The sequence below is a fragment of the Xenopus laevis genome, chromosome 9_10S (assembly GCF_017654675.1).
Source record: "Xenopus laevis strain J_2021 chromosome 9_10S, Xenopus_laevis_v10.1, whole genome shotgun sequence".
In the NCBI taxonomy this organism is placed as follows: Eukaryota; Metazoa; Chordata; class Amphibia; order Anura; family Pipidae; genus Xenopus; species Xenopus laevis.
The window spans coordinates 51,255,117-51,271,888 of NC_054388.1; the positions used below are offsets into that span (position 1 = coordinate 51,255,117).

Here is a 16,772-nt window from a genome sequence, read left to right on the forward strand (position 1 = left end):
GAGAGAGAAAGAGAGAGGAAGGCATTTAGGGCCCATATGCACCTGGTGAAGAGTTGCCTTCTATTTGGCCAAACCCAAAGAAGTCCAAAGAAGTTCTCACTGCTCTGCACCCACATTCTAACCCTAAATGGGTGGGAAAGCAAAGTCATATACCCTGTGCTGTGGAGCAATAAATTAGTGTCCTATACTGCAGTATACATAATAAAGATAATATAATGGAATTATATACCTTTACCTGAAGAGGGTTCTTTGTGCTAATGGCAATTACGTGGTACTTGTAATAGCAAAGCTCACAGCTCCATGATCCTCTCTCACTAATCCATTTAATCAGGCATGGCTGGTGAGTGCACCGAACTGATCCGTCACACCGACATGGGCTCAGGAGCTCTCCCTGCAGGACACAATCCAACATGGACAGATGCATTAGTTCACTAATGTTATAATCATTTCCAACGACCCCTAAGTGTAACCCAGAGCACCCTGAGCATGTGCAGTGCCACTGACACACAAAATATTAGAAGATGGGGGACAGATTTAAAGACGTGGATTATAGGGCCTTAGGTCTTGTACAGTAAATTCAGTATATAAAATGCAGAATTCCTAGCCAGCTTCAGACTTAATTTCTCCTTTAAACCCCGCTCCTCCAATGTGAACAGTCCCAACTCGGCTGCTTGTTACCTGCCATGCGTTTCCCCTAGAGGATTTCCACCGTCAGAATTCTTGCCCTAATTATATAGAAACTGACAGAGTTATTAGAAACTACAAATCCACAAAAATATATATGTATTAAAGAGAAAAAAAAAAGATGGGCAAGGCATTAATAAGCCCCCCGTCAGCTGTGAGCAAGGAATAATGAATTATCCACGATTGTTCCGGCTGAAAGCTGGGAAATAGAGGCTTCCATTTGCAGCACGGGGTAATTAAAAAATCTTTACATGAAATTTCCGTGTCAGCAAAGTGATGTTCCAGGCAGCAGCGGGACGCCAGATGGCTTAAACGGTTACAAGTGTGAATGCCGCACAGACAGGACCAGTTTGGTAATTAATAGAGAAATCCCCAGCTCCCTCCTGTGTGCCTGCCGCCCCCCCATGCCGCTCACATTGTGACAGGTACAATGTATCACCCTCTACTTTATTTAGACTTCTCCAATGACAAGGTGAAGTCTCTATAGGCTGCGCACAGGCAGGCGACTTTATACGTATTCTGAATTTGTTGCTATTAATGCAAGAAAAGCTGTGCCCATAAAAACTCCTGCTCCAATTTGATGCAAGTTCTGACAAAGACTAATGATGCCCCACTTTGATCCATTGTAAAAATTCCATAGGGTAATGGGACATGTAGCGCTTCTGTGCCAGTTATTGCAGCCTGATACCTGTCTGTGGTCCCTGTTCTTCACATCAATGGAAATTGAATGGTCTCCACCCCTTAAAATGCACATTTCCACACACACAGGCAATTACTCTGGCTATCAAGCTAAATATCACATGGAACACAGAGGACACTTATTAGCCTGAGACTCTCAGCAGGGCCGATGTCTCTGCAGCAGGAAAGCACATGCTCAGTGTAAGGAGCTCACTTATACACCATTAAAGACTCTAGGGCAAAACAGGACTTGATTCCTGATTTTAACATTTCTGGTGTCAGTATCTCTTTTAAAGAGTTTTTATTTCTAAATTACACGGTTTACACTGCAAATAATTTATTCTATCATATAAAATGTAATTCCTGAACCAAGAAGTATATATTTTTTTACTTGTAATATTGGTGTGTAGGCAGCCATCTCAGGACATTTTGCCCGATCAAAAAGAGCCAGCACTTCATGATGGCACTGCTTTCAGCCAGGCTGTTGTTTCTCCTACTCAATCTGACTGAAGGAGTCGCAGAGGGACTTGCATTTTTACTTTATTTTAGATCTAACAGGAAGCTGTTACCTCGTGTCAGAGAGCTGTCATCTGGTTACCTTCCCATTGTTCTGTTGTCAGGCTGCTTGGGGGATAGGGAGGGGCATGATATCACTCCAACTTGCAGTACAGCAGTAAAGAGTGACTGAAGTTTATCAGAGCACAAATCACATGCCTGGGGGCACTTGGGAAACAGACAATATGTCTATCCCCATGTCAAATTTTAAAATTAAATATAAAAAAATATGTTTTGCTCTTTTAAAAAAACGGATTCCATGTTTTCCCATAACAGAATCCATTTAACGCCTGCTCTGTGCCTTCTGACACTGCACAGTGCAGCTGGTGCCAGGTTTCTTATCCATCATGACTCACATGTCACTGCCATTTAGCCAGCTTTAATTTCAAAAACTGCCCCCTCCTGTGTCCCCCCTACATTATTTCCTGAGGTTGGCCAGTAACACAGCTTCAACAAATACATTCTCAAGACTGATGTCTGGCTTTCAAGGGGGCGACCCAAACATACATGAGGGCAAATGTCAGAAAGATGATCATGTAGCTCTGACACACTCTCTGTATCCAACAATAATTATATACAGGTATCTACTAATAAACAAGCCTTCCTGTGCTCTTACACAAGTTACTGATGTAACCCTACTTACAAGTAACCCTACTGTGTGCCTGTGAGTTGCACTTTCCACCACCAGGGGGCAGCCTGGCAATATCTGCAGGTAGGTGATACAGTACTACTTTGGTCCTTAACTCTTATCTGATGGGAATAATGTAATTCTAAGCAAATTCACAATATCTATTAAGTCAACATTAAAACAGTTATGCATATGTGTAATTGCAATTGCCTACAGTGTCTGTCAGGCTGTTTATATTCTCTGTACTTTTGGTTCTGACTCCTAATAAAATATAGCAAAAGCCAACTGATCAACAGACAGAGGATAGCGGACTTTTGCTACATTGTTTTAAGAGGCAGAGAAACAAAATTGATAAACAATGGTTGCTTTAAATAGCGATTCTATTTTCTGTCTGGGTTTGGGCAGGGGCAGAACCATAATGACCACATTGCATTCAGTAGTTAAAAAGTCTATATGGAAAGAAGCCGGCCAGTGCACAATTAGCCGCATCCCCAGCAGACTCCCTGCTAGACATGTTAATGAACGAGAAAGCGACTGCAGGCAGAAGTGACAGGAAAATCGCAGACACTGTCCCTGTGTTTATTCCGCTGCTTTGGTCAATGTAATGTTTGTATATCGGCAATAATGAAATCTGCCTCCCATGGTCCTCTCCCAGCGATACAAACAGAAATAGGTCAGATCAGCTGAGATAATGTGTCCAGGAAAGCAAAGCAATTGTGGGAAAACACAGATTTACATTTGTTACCCTTATTCAGTTTAGTATGATGATATAAAGCTTATTGTGTGCCCAGAATATTCCTTATCTTATTGTGTGCCCAGAACATTGTTTTCCTTAGATGGCACAGTATATAAGTAAAGCCTATTGTGTGCCCAGAATGTTCTGCCTATATACAAGTATTCTAGAAATTAAATATCTAATACATTTCTATTTCAATTGTTGAAAATCATCATATGTGAGGGATGGAATAGGTTTTGTAAACAAAGCTTAGCAGTTGGTCACGTCTCTGCATAAATAATACAAGGTGTCTGTCACAGGTTAAAATTATACAAAGTGGTAAGGGAAACAGTGGGGAAAAAATAGAGACAGCAGAACAAATGGAGATAGTAGGATAAAATGGAGACAACAGGAGAAGTTGGAAACAGTAGGACAAGATGGAGACAATTAAGGAAAGAGAGAGAGAGTAGGACAAGATAGAGACACTAGGTCAAAGTAGGTCAAGATGGAAACAATAGGACACATTAGGGACAAGTAGGACAAGATGGAAGCAATAAGGTTAGAAGTAGACAGCAGCTTAAGATTGACAGTAGTGCTCTTAGCACTGACTGAAAGGTCATGATGGCATCAAGCCAGGATTGTGACTGCAGGTCAAGATACACAAGCTTAACAAAGAGGTTACACCCTGAAATGTTGCATCCCAATAAACGAGCAAGGGTTCTCCCTGCTAGTATTACCCAGTTGTGCCGGTTATTTTCTGCTCTTCTACGCTGATTTGTATCTTCTTTCATCGAGCACCGGGGATCCGTACCTATTGGACAGCCAGGGTGTGCGAGGGTAATTCCTTCTTTTCCACTGGCCATTAGATGTCACTATTCTATTTTATAAAAGGGAAGGTTCCATGTGCTCAGTCTTTTTGGGCTGCACACTTGCTTGAGAAGTACAGTGGTGCTGCATAGGGCCTGGAACAAAGTAAGGTTCTAGAATAGGTGAAGTGCAAGGGCTGTTCTATTATAGTCACTGTAGGAGTGAAATGCAGGATCAGGAGTCATTGAGTGAGCAGCCAGAGGCTCTGATGAGGAGTCCAGGAGGGTTAGTACCCTGCACTGACAAGACCGCCAGCTAAGGGACTCTGATAAGCTCAGGGATAGAGAGATCCTTGGAGCGTGGGACCTGTGAGATTCACTTCAGTGGGGATTGTGCACCAAAAGCAGGGAATGCTACCTCTGGGGTGTTTTCATCCTGAAAGTAGGGAATATGCACTACATGATTATTAGTTGGAAGCACTTATTGATCATTTGTGACTACAAACAGCAGCCATTCAAGAGCGACTGTAAAGAGATCCCTATAGCTGCATGTTATTTAAAGTTACACCCCCATATGTAATAAAAGGCACTAAGTTTGCCCAGGAGCAGTAAACCATAACAACCAATACAACTAAAAACTCAATGATGGTCAGGCCCCCCATACAAATTAAAAAAACCCATTGTGGCCCTGGCCCCCCTACAAGTTAAAAAAATTGATGGCCATAAAAGTAAAAAAAAAAAAAAAACTCTCATGGTCAGGCCCCCCAAAAACATTGGTCGTCAGGGGCCCCATAGAAAACTTTTTAGAAAATTGGTAGCCAGGCCCCCCCTTACAAGTTAAAAATTACCATTGGGGTCCTGGGACCCCTTACAAGGTAAAAAAAAAACATTGGTGGTTAGTCATAAGAAGGTTCCCCTGCGCTCCCCTGCGGCTGAACGCAGAAAACCGGAACACAGGGGAGCGCAGCTTCAACCGCTCGTCAGTAAGAGCCCTTAAAAGCACGTCTTTTATTACCGACCTCAACACCAACACTTATATACTGAGGTGCATTTAATTAGCAGCATTTTATAGACATCCCATTTTTCCTTCTGTCTTTAACCCTTCGAAAAACCTTTTCCAGTTATGATGGCCTTATGCTGGCAAAGTTGGCATGGCTAAAATGTAGTGTTTTAGTTTCTCCTTTATAGAGTTGTCTCTGTAACATCATTTCAGGAGTGGATATTATTAAAGAGTTGGTGCCAATATTAGCAGTGGGGATAATGGCAGATGGGCCCTGGTTTGGACAGAGCTACAGGACTGACAGAGGAAAGAACACAGGAGGGGGGAGGGGTCACTGAGTTCCAAGGCAAATTCTGGCCGATACTTTTCAATCCCTTCTAATGAGTCAATGAGATTGTCAGTGCTACATTAAAAAATCTCCTACCTGCCCCATTATGCGATAGTGGAAACACTGCTTTATCGTCCATACAGAGCTCACACAATTACTGTATCTCGTTATAGAGCTAGACCATTCTGAAATATAAACGTGAATCTTTCTAAGTGCAATCAAGGCAAAAAGCAAGACACCAAAGGGGGCTGTTCTGCTACAGCGGTGAGAAGCTAAATGATACAACAGACTGGGAAGAAATCACTTTACTGTATCCTTCTGCTGCCTGCTTCATCCTAGCATGTGGGAACCCTGTCTCTTAAAGGGAAATCTATGAAAGGGGTTGTTATTTCTATTTATTATGTATTTAATATTTATTTTAATATAGTAAAAGTTATGGCAAAGTATTGTGTGTTTAGCATTCTGTCATAGTGATACAGATTCTATTTGATTACCCATTGTAAGCAATAGTCCTGTCCTGCTTTATGACTGAGATTCCAGCCATCTTTATAACAGAGCATTCTGTCACAGTGGCACAGACCCTATCTGATCTCCATTTAGGGTTGCCACCTTTTCCAGAAAATAATACCGGCCTTCCTATATATTTATGCCCTTTTCCCTATTAATAACATTGGGATCACTCATTATTTTTACTGGCCAGGTGGCAACCCAATCTACAAGCAGTGGTGTATCAAAGAGCTCTCTGGATTTCTGAAGCAAGCCCGGACTACTCACAAAACTGAGGTCCAGGTGTTGGGGCCTAGCCATGTGGCTGAAAATACAAGGCTATGTATCATGGTCTGTTGGGACCCCAAGAACACCACAGGGAAAAGCAGTAAGTGTGAATGTGCCTGGAAATAAACATGTTTCTGTGATACAGACTGACTTTAAAGTAAACCATAAAACAACTGTGCAGAGTGACTTACATATTTACCAAATTACTCCCCAGTAGTGTGACTGTGGATTGTGAGCAGTGGAGAGTCCAGGGCTGTACTACCAAACAAGCTGTTTCTACATTGTCTGAGCTGGAATCAGTTGGCCAGGTGGGTGATTTGATTCATCAGCTGTAATTCGACAAACAGAGGTAGAATATGACATCACCTTTAAGTTGCCTGAGGCTTTAGATCACTTCTGGAGGATAAAAGAATCAGGATACCAAAACTGGGAGAATTCAGTTGTCATTCCAATGACCAAACTCTTTACTACAATAATGAAAAACGATGCAGTTTCCCAGGAGGATATTTTGGTTTGGTTGCAGCACTAGTGCATGGTTTTGTCTCCATTGTTAAAGACCTATGATGAGGATAATGTTTGGGCAGGTGTTTGGCGCACACAAGTTAGACTCGTGGCAGACAATGTACCAAACGATCTGCCTAATTCTTTTTTCATAGGGAAGGAAAAGGGGTTTTAGTTTCTATGTAGCGATGCCTCAAGTGTGGGGCTAGAGATTATCTGGTGTGCACTTTGCAATGTTCTGGGGCATGAGGCAAACAGTTGTAATCAGGTTAGGTGCAACCTGGGCAATAGAATAGGTCATTCCCACAGGAGGTGTCCTGGAGCATACCATAATATGGTCAAACTCTTCAATAGGTGGCATAGTTAGAACTTTGAGTTTGGGGCAAGGGTGAGACAGGGGTGCTAAGCTATTTACTGTTTATTTTTGCTATCAATTCTTCTTTAAGGTGTTTGAAGGCAACTGGAAAAAAGGGTCTCTCTATTCCCCATGGCCAGGCCCTCAGGTCTGTAGTTAGATCAGGTGTAGGTAAAGGACCCTCTTTTTATCCTCACTGTGTTAGGTTCCTCAAACAGAGCATAGGAGCCGCCACTTCTCCTTGTCTTCATAAATCCAAATCACCACTCTGGAGAACCAATATCATCAATCAAGTGATCATTTATTTGGTAGCACTACATGTTTCGGATCTATCTGATCCTTCCTCAGGTGCCAGTGTTCCTCAGGTCTGTAGCCTACATGGATGACATCATGGTAGCAGTTTCTTGTCCCAAAGATGCAAAAGTGTTATCCAAGATGATCAGAAGTTTCTGGATGCGTCTTAAGCTTTCTGTCTAATACGGTCAAATATCTGTGTGGCCCCTAAATGCTCAATGTCATTCCCTGCTTATCCTTGTCTGCAGTAAATCAGAAGCCAAGAAAGAGTTACAGTTGTGCCAAATGAAAGTTTCCCCTCTCAGGTAATAACAATATTATAATAATGGAATTTGTTGGGGTATAGGGAACATGGTTACAGATGGTCTCATTATAACAGCAGGCGGATTAGAATACAGTTCCCCTTTTGTTACTTTCCGCTAACCAAATTCTTCTTTTTTATAGTGAAATGAGATGTAAGTATAATGCACATTTCTTAAGCAGTTATTTGTCCCAAGGTTCCATTACCTGCAAAATGTTTTTATTGTCAAGCATGAATTTTATCTTAACCTTTTTTCTATGCAAAATACAAAGCCCGCGAGGTTGGAAGAATGCATTCTTTGTGATGGCAATTCTTAGTGATGGGATGAGCATGATGCAAACTGCTGTTATCTCAGGCGCAGAAACATATTAGGGCTCAGCAACAAAGAGGACGGCAGGGTGCAAAGTGCAAAAAAAAGGATTCAAAGCTGCCATTTTTTGTTGTTTGTGTGAAAACAGAGCAGCTTGCACTTGGGACACAGGCGGCTGCCTGGGTACACAGGTGTTTTGCACCCCTTTAGGTGGATGTTGATTTTTTTGTATGGGGAGGCTCTATCTTTGCATTTATGGCCAGCTTAAGCCTGTAGCTTATTGGGCAGTGTATGGAGCCCTCTGACAGCAGAGGCGGGCTTGCTGGGTGCCCTAGACAACCCAGCAGCCAACTCGCCCCTTTTCCCGTCCCCTGCGCACATGCACAGTGACGTCACTCGCACCGAGCTGAGTGGCAGGTGAGTCCAGTCTAGGTGTAGGCAGAAGGGGTACCTGCCCAACACCCCCCAATTGTTACACCCTAGGCAGCTGCCTCTACTGCCTACCCTTAGTTCCAGACCTGTCTGACAGGCTTCCCCTGATCATCTAGATGTCGATCGGCCAGGTTTAAATTCCATCAGACCGAGGACTGCATGGGTTCATTCATGCGGTCCTCAGTTTGCCTGCCTGTATGCTTGTCGGATCAGCCCGATAACGCCCACCTCAAGGTAGCATATCAGGGAGAGATATCTGCATGCCACCTTTAGACTTAGATGATTATGCATGATGCAAGGTTTTTTTTTTAACTCATATTTTGCTTTTCAGGTGTGCCCCATCAGATCTAGCCCTTGTGGGAAGGAGCAGTAAGCGTTGCCAAGTTTGAATAGCAAAATAAGTTGGTGTCATAGCATAGAGGGGTGCACGGTAATTTTTGCATACACCAATAGTTTCCAGACCAGCACTCCCTTTAGTGAAAAAAATGTAATCATCCTTGAAAAAGGTCCCAATGGGGACCGAAACGTTGGAAGTAGATACCATGTAATAATAAAAATTTAATTTTTTTCACTAAAGGGAGTGCAGTGCTGGTCTGGAAACTATTGGTATATATATATATATATATATATATATATATATATATATATATATATATATATATATATATATATATATATATATATAGTGTGTATATAGTGGTTGCAAGTGTGGGAGCAGTCTGGCCTGGATGGCAAGTCTTCTACATGTCCATCACGTCTCTCCCAAATATGCCCCCAGCATATTGCAGACACAGCGACAGCAGATTCCTGCACTGTGTCTGACCCCAGATTACTGACCATTCATTACTGCGGCTTAGCCGGTTGTGATTCAGCACTCAGCACCTTGATTAAGTCACCAGCCAGAGAGACAGGATAAGCTGTGCAGCACCTTCAGCACGAGGGTTGTGACTCTTTAAGGCAGTGGCATATGGGGCAATTGCTAGTGTTTCCCCAGGCAGCCATAGGTGGATTTTAACAAGGGCTTGGGGAGGCTCAGCCAGTGAATTTCCTGCAACACACAAGATAAAGATATTGCACATGGAGTTGGTGCTGTAATAAACCAGAATTGATTGACTGGTTCCCTCACACTGGACACAATGGATAAATGGTGGTACATATGCCAACTAGATACCTGCCAGTCACCAATAGAGAAAAATAGGAGCACAAATCAGGGCTGGACTGGGAATAAAAAGCAGAAGTAAAGAAACTATGACTGATGGGACCCAGGTCTAAGACTTGCAGCCAGGCCCCCTGCCCCCCCCCCTCCAGATGCAGCGTTTGACCGGATTTGCGCGTGCCTGAGGCTCCCACAGGGCCCGTAATTCTGCCACTGAAAAGCAGCCTTGGCAAAAAAATCAAAGCAGCCCACATATAATTGTGCGATATTGGTGGCCAGCTCTTCTGCCTACAAGTTTAAAAAAAATTGTGGTCAGGACCCCCCAAATAAAAGTTAAAAAAAAAATTGGTGACCAGCTCCCTCCCAACTTAAAAAAAAACAAAACGTTGGTGGCCAGCCTCCCCCCCAAGTTAAAAAAAACTTTGGTGGCCAGGGTCCCCCTTTAAATTAAAAAAAAAAAAACATTTGGTGGTCGGAACACTACCCCAAATAAAAGTTAAAATAATTTGGTGGCCAGGGATTTAAAGGGGAAAAAAGACCATTGGTGTTCAGTGGAAACTTACCTTTAAAATCTGACAGGCGGTCTTCTCACAGCAGCTTCTTCTGTTCTCCTTTGCGGCTTGCAGCTTCGGCTCCCATTCAGTGGCTTGCAGCTTTGGTTCCAATTTGGTGGCCCCCGGGTTCCCCTGGCCCACTTAGCTATAAATGGAGTAGCCCACGAGCAAATGCCCAAACTGAAAGATTGCCAGTCCAGGCCTGGCACAAATGTTGCATCAGAAAAGTGTTTTACCCCTTTAATATGACCACAGAATGTCAAAGCAGGATAACGTTTTGGATTACTGCACATGCGCAGACCATTTCAGTGACTTGCGCAGAGCAATATGTGCATGCTGTTTTTGCAGCTTCAGGAGAGATCCTGTGCTTGACGTTACTTACTTATATATCACTTCCGCGGACCCAGAAATTTGGCGGTGGTGCACTGGCCCGTGCCACATCTCACCTGATCAGCAATCTTTTATGGTTGACAGCTCTGACCATGATATGAGAACTATTCTCTAAATGTTCACCCACACAACTGCTAGAGATGAATTCAGTATTATTCAGTATTATTAATTCAGTATTATTAGTTATCACCAGTTCCAAAGCAAAATCACCCCTAGTAGGCTCTTGTCATGTGTCCTGTGCTATTATACTGTACATATAATGTGGTGTTTATACAAATGGCCTGTAGGTATCACTGTGCACAAGAGTTATCCTGTGTACATAGTACTTTCTATACGGACATGAACTGTCCTTAGTTGATGGCTATGTTGTCTGTGGAGCTCACAGCTTACTGGTACCAGAGATCTTGCGAAAAGCGAAAAGCTCATACAACATGCACATGAGAGTCATCAAGGAATTGTACGTACAAAACAATGACAATGACTATGCCAACTATACTGGTGTCCAGCAATGGACGCTGATGTGGTAACTGCGATTCATTCTTGTATTACTTGTCAGAATCATGACAAAACAGCTATCACACATACACCACCACTTCAGCCAGTACCATTTCCTGATTCAGCATGGGAAAAAACTTGCTATTGATATTGTGGGTCCTTTTACAGATGCTCCTATAGATTGTAGATTTGCTATAACCTTGATAGGCTATTACAGTAAATGGCATTTGTTTCTCATATAACATCAGCTACAGTAATAATATTTCTGTCTACAGTCTTCAGCAGAGAAGGTAATCCAAAGGAGTTAATATCAGACAGCGGACCACAGTATGTCTCATATGAGTTTGAATCCTTTGAGAGAGAGGAATATTGTGCATAGGAAATCTTCAGTGTATTACCCACAAGCAAATGGAGAAATCGAGCGATTCAACAGAAATCTGAAAGAAGCACTACAGACAGCAAATCTTACTGGGAAATCTTGGAAAGTATTTACAACAGAGTTCCTACATAGCTACAGAGCAACGTGCTATGCAACAACCCAATCAACTCCAGCTGAATTACATGGCAGACAGATGCGCACTGTTACATGTTGCAGACATCAAACTTCCACAAAATACTGTACCTACAAAATCATCTACTGCTGACATTGTCAAACGTTAACAAGCCAAATGCAAGGCTTATACTGACAGAAAACGTGGTGCAAGAGAAGAGCACTTTCAGCCAAGATCTTTAGTCAGAATTTAGAAACCAGGAATACTGAAACAAGGACAATCTGTCAGGCTTGGCCACAGGTGAGTGGCTGGTAGTTAGGAGCCTTGGTGCTGTATAACACGAGTACAGCGGGTATTTGAGGTTTTGATAGGCCGGAAACATGTTATGCAGAATAGTATTTTAATAATGAAAAGTATGGCAAAATAACAGATGAACAAAAGATAAATAATATAAGTTCTTACACCAGGTTGGTGGTCAAGGGCAGGCAACCATAAAGCAAGTCCGAGAAACAGGCTGAGGTCGGGGGCAGGCTGAAGGCAATAACAAATCCGTATGGCAGGCCGAGGTCGGAGGCAGGCTGATGGCAGAGGGTAGTCCAGTAAACAAGCCGAGGTCAATTACCAGGAGATCAAACAGAGAGCAGGTAAGGGGAACTGTAGCAGAGAACAAAGGCACAGGGAACAAGGCAGGAATCTCAGGAACAAAGCAGGAATCACAGGAACGAGGAGTACGCAGGATCTAGCTTGGGAGCTTCAATGATCAAGCACCGGAGTAACATTAGTAACAGGCTTATAAAGGCCCTTAATTAACATATTACCAACACCTGGTAGAGCAAGAAGGAGGAGGAGGAGGTGAGCAAACGTAAAAGGTAGAACGTTTTTAATCATACCAATAGAAACAGAATCCAAAGGTCTCCAGTGGCTCAATAAGAAAACGCAGGAGCTTGTAAGTGTAAAGTTCAGAGTTCGATCCCAGGTAGCTCCTGACATTACCCCCCCCCTCAAGGATCGACCACCGGGCGATCCCAGGATCTGGTGGAACCTTCCTTTTAGCAGAGTTCTTGATTATAGTCCACATATTGTCCAACAGAAAATTATAGTTAAGATTAGCAGAGTACATAGTGAATAAGGCAAGGAAACATGAACATTGTGGCATGTGGATAAATTGAAATAAAGAAAAAGCACATATGAAAAAACTCAATCTTAGAACAAAAACAGACAAAAAGAAAGAGTTGCTCCAAAAATAACCCAAGTGGAGGAAATGGCAAAACTTGTGGAACATCAAAATCAGGGGCCAGGACCGGTAGAATGGCAGAAACATGAGCCACTGCAGGACAGTTGCCAGGAACTTGAACCGCTACCAAGAAAAGGAACCAAAACAGATGGGCTGACAGGAACATGAGCCAGAGTTGCCAGGAACTGGTACCACAGCAACGGATGGACAGAGCCAGGAGACAGGATAAATAAATTACCAGAAATGGGAGCCAGAGCAGAAACATCAGCCAGGTTGGAAGCTGTAACAGGAGAGTCGCCAGGGTCGGAAGCCAGATCAGGAGAGTCGCCAGGGTCGGAAGCCAGATCAGGAGAGTCGCCAGGGTCGGAAGCCAGATCAGGAGAGTCGCCAGGGTCGGAAGCCAAATCAGAAGAGTCGCCAGGGTCGGAAGCCAAATCAGAAGAGTCGGAAGCCAAATCAGAAGAGTCGCCAAAGTCAGCCAGCAGAGCAGAAGAATCAGCCAAGGCACCCATTACAGGTGGCGGACCAGCAGAGGCACCCATTACAGGTGGCGGACCAGCAGAGGCACCCATTACAGGTGGCGGACCAGCAGAGGCACCCATTACAGGTGGCGGACCAGCAGAGACACCCATTACAGGTGGCGGACCAGCAGAGACACCCATTACAGGTGGCGGACCAGCAGAGACACCCATTACAGGTGGCGGACCAGCAGAGGCACCCATTACAGGTGGCGGACCAGCAGAAGCACCCATTACAGGTGGCGGACCAGCAGAGGCACCCATTACAGGTGGCGGACCAGCAGAGGCACCCATTACAGGTGGCGGACCAGCAGAGGCACCCATTACAGGTGGTGGACCAGCAGAGGCACCCATTACAGGTGGTGGCTTGCCCAGGACAACAGAAAGACCATCATGAACAGCAACAAGACTGGTAGACTCTGGAGCACCAGAACTATCAGATCCCGTAGCAGGTACGGCAGGTCTAGAAGTGGATTTGTCCTTGGGCCCAGAGGCCACAGTACACAGGTCCTCACAGACTGAAGCCGGCAAGGCTGCTGGCTCGGAGGCTGGAAGCGGCAAGGCTGCTGGCTCGGAGGCTGGAAGCGGCAAGGCTGCTGGAAGCGGCAAGGCTGCTGGCTCGGAGGCTGGAAGCTGAAGTACTGGCACAGGAGCTGCAGACGGGACCGCTGGCACCGGGGCTGCAGACGGGACCGCTGGCACCGGGGCTGCAGACGGGAGGGCTGGCACCGGGGCTGCAGACTGGAGGGCTGGCACCGGGGCTGCAGACTGGAGGGCTGGCAAGAGAATGGACAGAGGCAGCTTTCGGGGAGCCGGCACGGGAACAGGCAGCTTTCGGGGAGCCGGCACAGGAACAGGCAGTGGCACAGGTTGAGGCAGCCGTTGGGATGCAGGCACAAAGGCTGGAAAAGACTGGGGAGCTGGCACAGTTATATTAGAAAAAGAAACAAATTGAGGTTCAGGCCTGAGACTCAGAGAGGCTGATACAGGATCGGTAACGGACATGGTAGCAGACTGAGGAGTAGGTAGAGAGTGGAAGACAGGCTGACACTGGGAGACTAATCGGCCCTTGAACCTAGTGGTAAATGCGGTAGGTATTTCATCCTCATCCGATTCGACATCTTCCCAATCTTCCTCATCAGAAAAATCTGTACAGTCCTCTTCAATAGAGAAATTCTCCAAATCTTCCTCATCCGATATATTCCCCCAATCAACTTGGAAAGAATCATCTACCTCTGAATCTTCATAGGAAAAGGTAGTAACAGGTTGACAGGTACTTGGTCTTTGTAACTTGGAGCAAAAATTAGAAAACCTTGGAACAGGAGGGGTGAGCTGGAAAGGCTTGGTTTGTTTAACAGAAGAAGAATCCTTGGAAGAAAATAAATTGGAAATAACTGGCCACAAATCTCCGGTGAATGTTGCCTTTAGAAAAGATAGAAAGGAACAGGGGTCCTCTAAAAAATGAGCTTCTTCATCAATACATGCCTCAGCCCACTCCAAGGCCTTACCTCCCAAAAGAAACAGAATAATTAACTTGCTTATCATATTATCAGGGGCTTCTTTGACAAATGGAACCATAGAAAACTTCTTGCACAAATCAAGTAGATCATGAAAGGAATCATCTTCACCCTCATACCTTTTAATGGAGGAAAGCCATTCTGCAGATTGTTGTAGTTCAGACTGTACAGCAGAGGTGTCACCAGCAGGCTCCTGATTAAATGGCTTGATCATTCCGTCAGGCTTGGCCACAGGTGAGTGGCTGGTAGTTAGGAGCCTTGGTGCTGTATAACACGAGTACAGCGGGTATTTGAGGTTTTGATAGGCCGGAAACATGTTATGCAGAATAGTATTTTAATAATGAAAAGTATGGCAAAATAACAGATGAACAAAAGATAAATAATATAAGTTCTTACACCAGGTTGGTGGTCAAGGGCAGGCAACCATAAAGCAAGTCCGAGAAACAGGCTGAGGTCGGGGCCGGCTGAAGGCAATAACAAATCCGTATGGCAGGCCGAGGTCGGAGGCAGGCTGATGGCAGAGGGTAGTCCAGTAAACAAGCTGAGGTCAATTACCAGGAGATCAAACAGAGAGCAGGTAAGGGGAACTGTAGCAGAGAACAAAGGCACAGGGAACAAGGCAGGAATCTCAGGAACAAAACAGGAATCAGGAGTCACAGGAACAAGGAGTAGGCAGGATCTAGCTTGGGAGCTTCAATGATCAAGCACCGGAGTAACATTAGTAACAGGCTTATAAAGTCCCTTAATTAACATATTACCAACACCTGGTAGAGCAAGAAGGAGGAGGAGGAGGAGGTGAGCAAACGTAAAAGGTAGAACGTTTTTAATCATACCAATAGAAACAGAATCCAAAGGTCTCCAGTGGCTCAATAAGAAAATGCAGGAGCTTGTAAGTTTAAAGTTCAGAGTTCGATCCCAGGTAGCGCCTGACACAATCTAAATTTACTACACCACTTGAAGTGAGACGCCAGCGAGGACCATACACATATGAACTGTCTGATGGACACATATGGAATGCAAGTCGTCTTGCTCCTGTTAGGAATGACTTTGGAGAAGTTTCATTTGATGAAGGACATTTTCCTACTTCTGATGACAACTGCAATACACCTGAAGAAAGGGAACCTATAAGACTTTTAGGTACTCACCCTATAGAAATTGACCTAAGCATAGGAATGGTAATGAAGTTTAGCTAGGCCGAAATTAACGCTAGCGAAAACTTGCTATGAAATGCTCGCCATTTGAAGCAATGCTAGTGAAAATTCGCCAATATTCGGCTGCTGTGATACATTTTAGTGAATTTGCGTATTGGTAACATATTTGCACCTGGCAAAGTGGCACTTAGTGTGGAGAAGCCAGCATACAGTGGGGGTGCGAGTGCCACCACAAAAAGAAAGTGGGAAGTTTGTACAGGAGCTACAAACTAGGTGTAGGCGGTACGTGCCTGGGCCCCCTAACATTGAGCCCTAGGCACATGCCTACCCCTAGTTCCAGCCAGATCAGATCACTTTCCAATTCCAATGTAAAAAAAAAAGTTCAAATGAAAAGATGTCTGTGAAAGTGATTGCTACATTATAATAAAAGTTTCCAAGTTTAAAGGTGAACTCACCCATTACCCAGGATAAGCCTTGGCAGAATTAACCAATCCCCACTGATCTCGTTATTCAAGGAAACAGGATTTCACTTACAGAAAGGAATGCAATGGACAGTGTGTGTCTGGTCTATATACAGATAAGAACAAAACTGTCACTAAAATAACTACTGTTCCTATAATAATAAGAATTTTATAACATTGTAAGGTTTCTGGTCACTTAGGGCACTGGTGCACTCAGGTTATATGGATAATATGAAGCCAATTGATAATGGCAGCACCCATATGTATAAATACAAATATACAAAAAGGAATGTTCTGGGCCCAAATAAACTATACTTTCATAAATGTACTGTCTAACAGAAGCACTATGGCACCTTTCTGCCATACAGTATGTATAAATACAAATATACAGAGAAGGAAAGGAAGTTTTGGGTACATAGTATGTGTATAACAATATACCCGGCA

The 16,772-nt window shown here is 44.0% G+C and overlaps 1 protein-coding gene across 2 annotated transcripts in view; it reads right to left on the reverse strand.

Annotated features, from left to right (window-relative positions):
• The window catches only part of marchf4.S (membrane associated ring-CH-type finger 4 S homeolog), a 45,933-nt gene that overhangs the window by 14,243 nt on the left and 14,918 nt on the right, over positions 1-16,772 (reverse strand). The window contains exon 2 of one of the 2 annotated variants that reach the window (XM_018238681.2): positions 236-391. In XM_018238681.2, the coding sequence (XP_018094170.1) occupies positions 236-391 (156 nt within the window). Of the gene's footprint in view, positions 1-229; positions 392-16,772 lie in introns of both variants that reach the window. The other variant, XM_041578675.1, reaches the window with a different exon arrangement.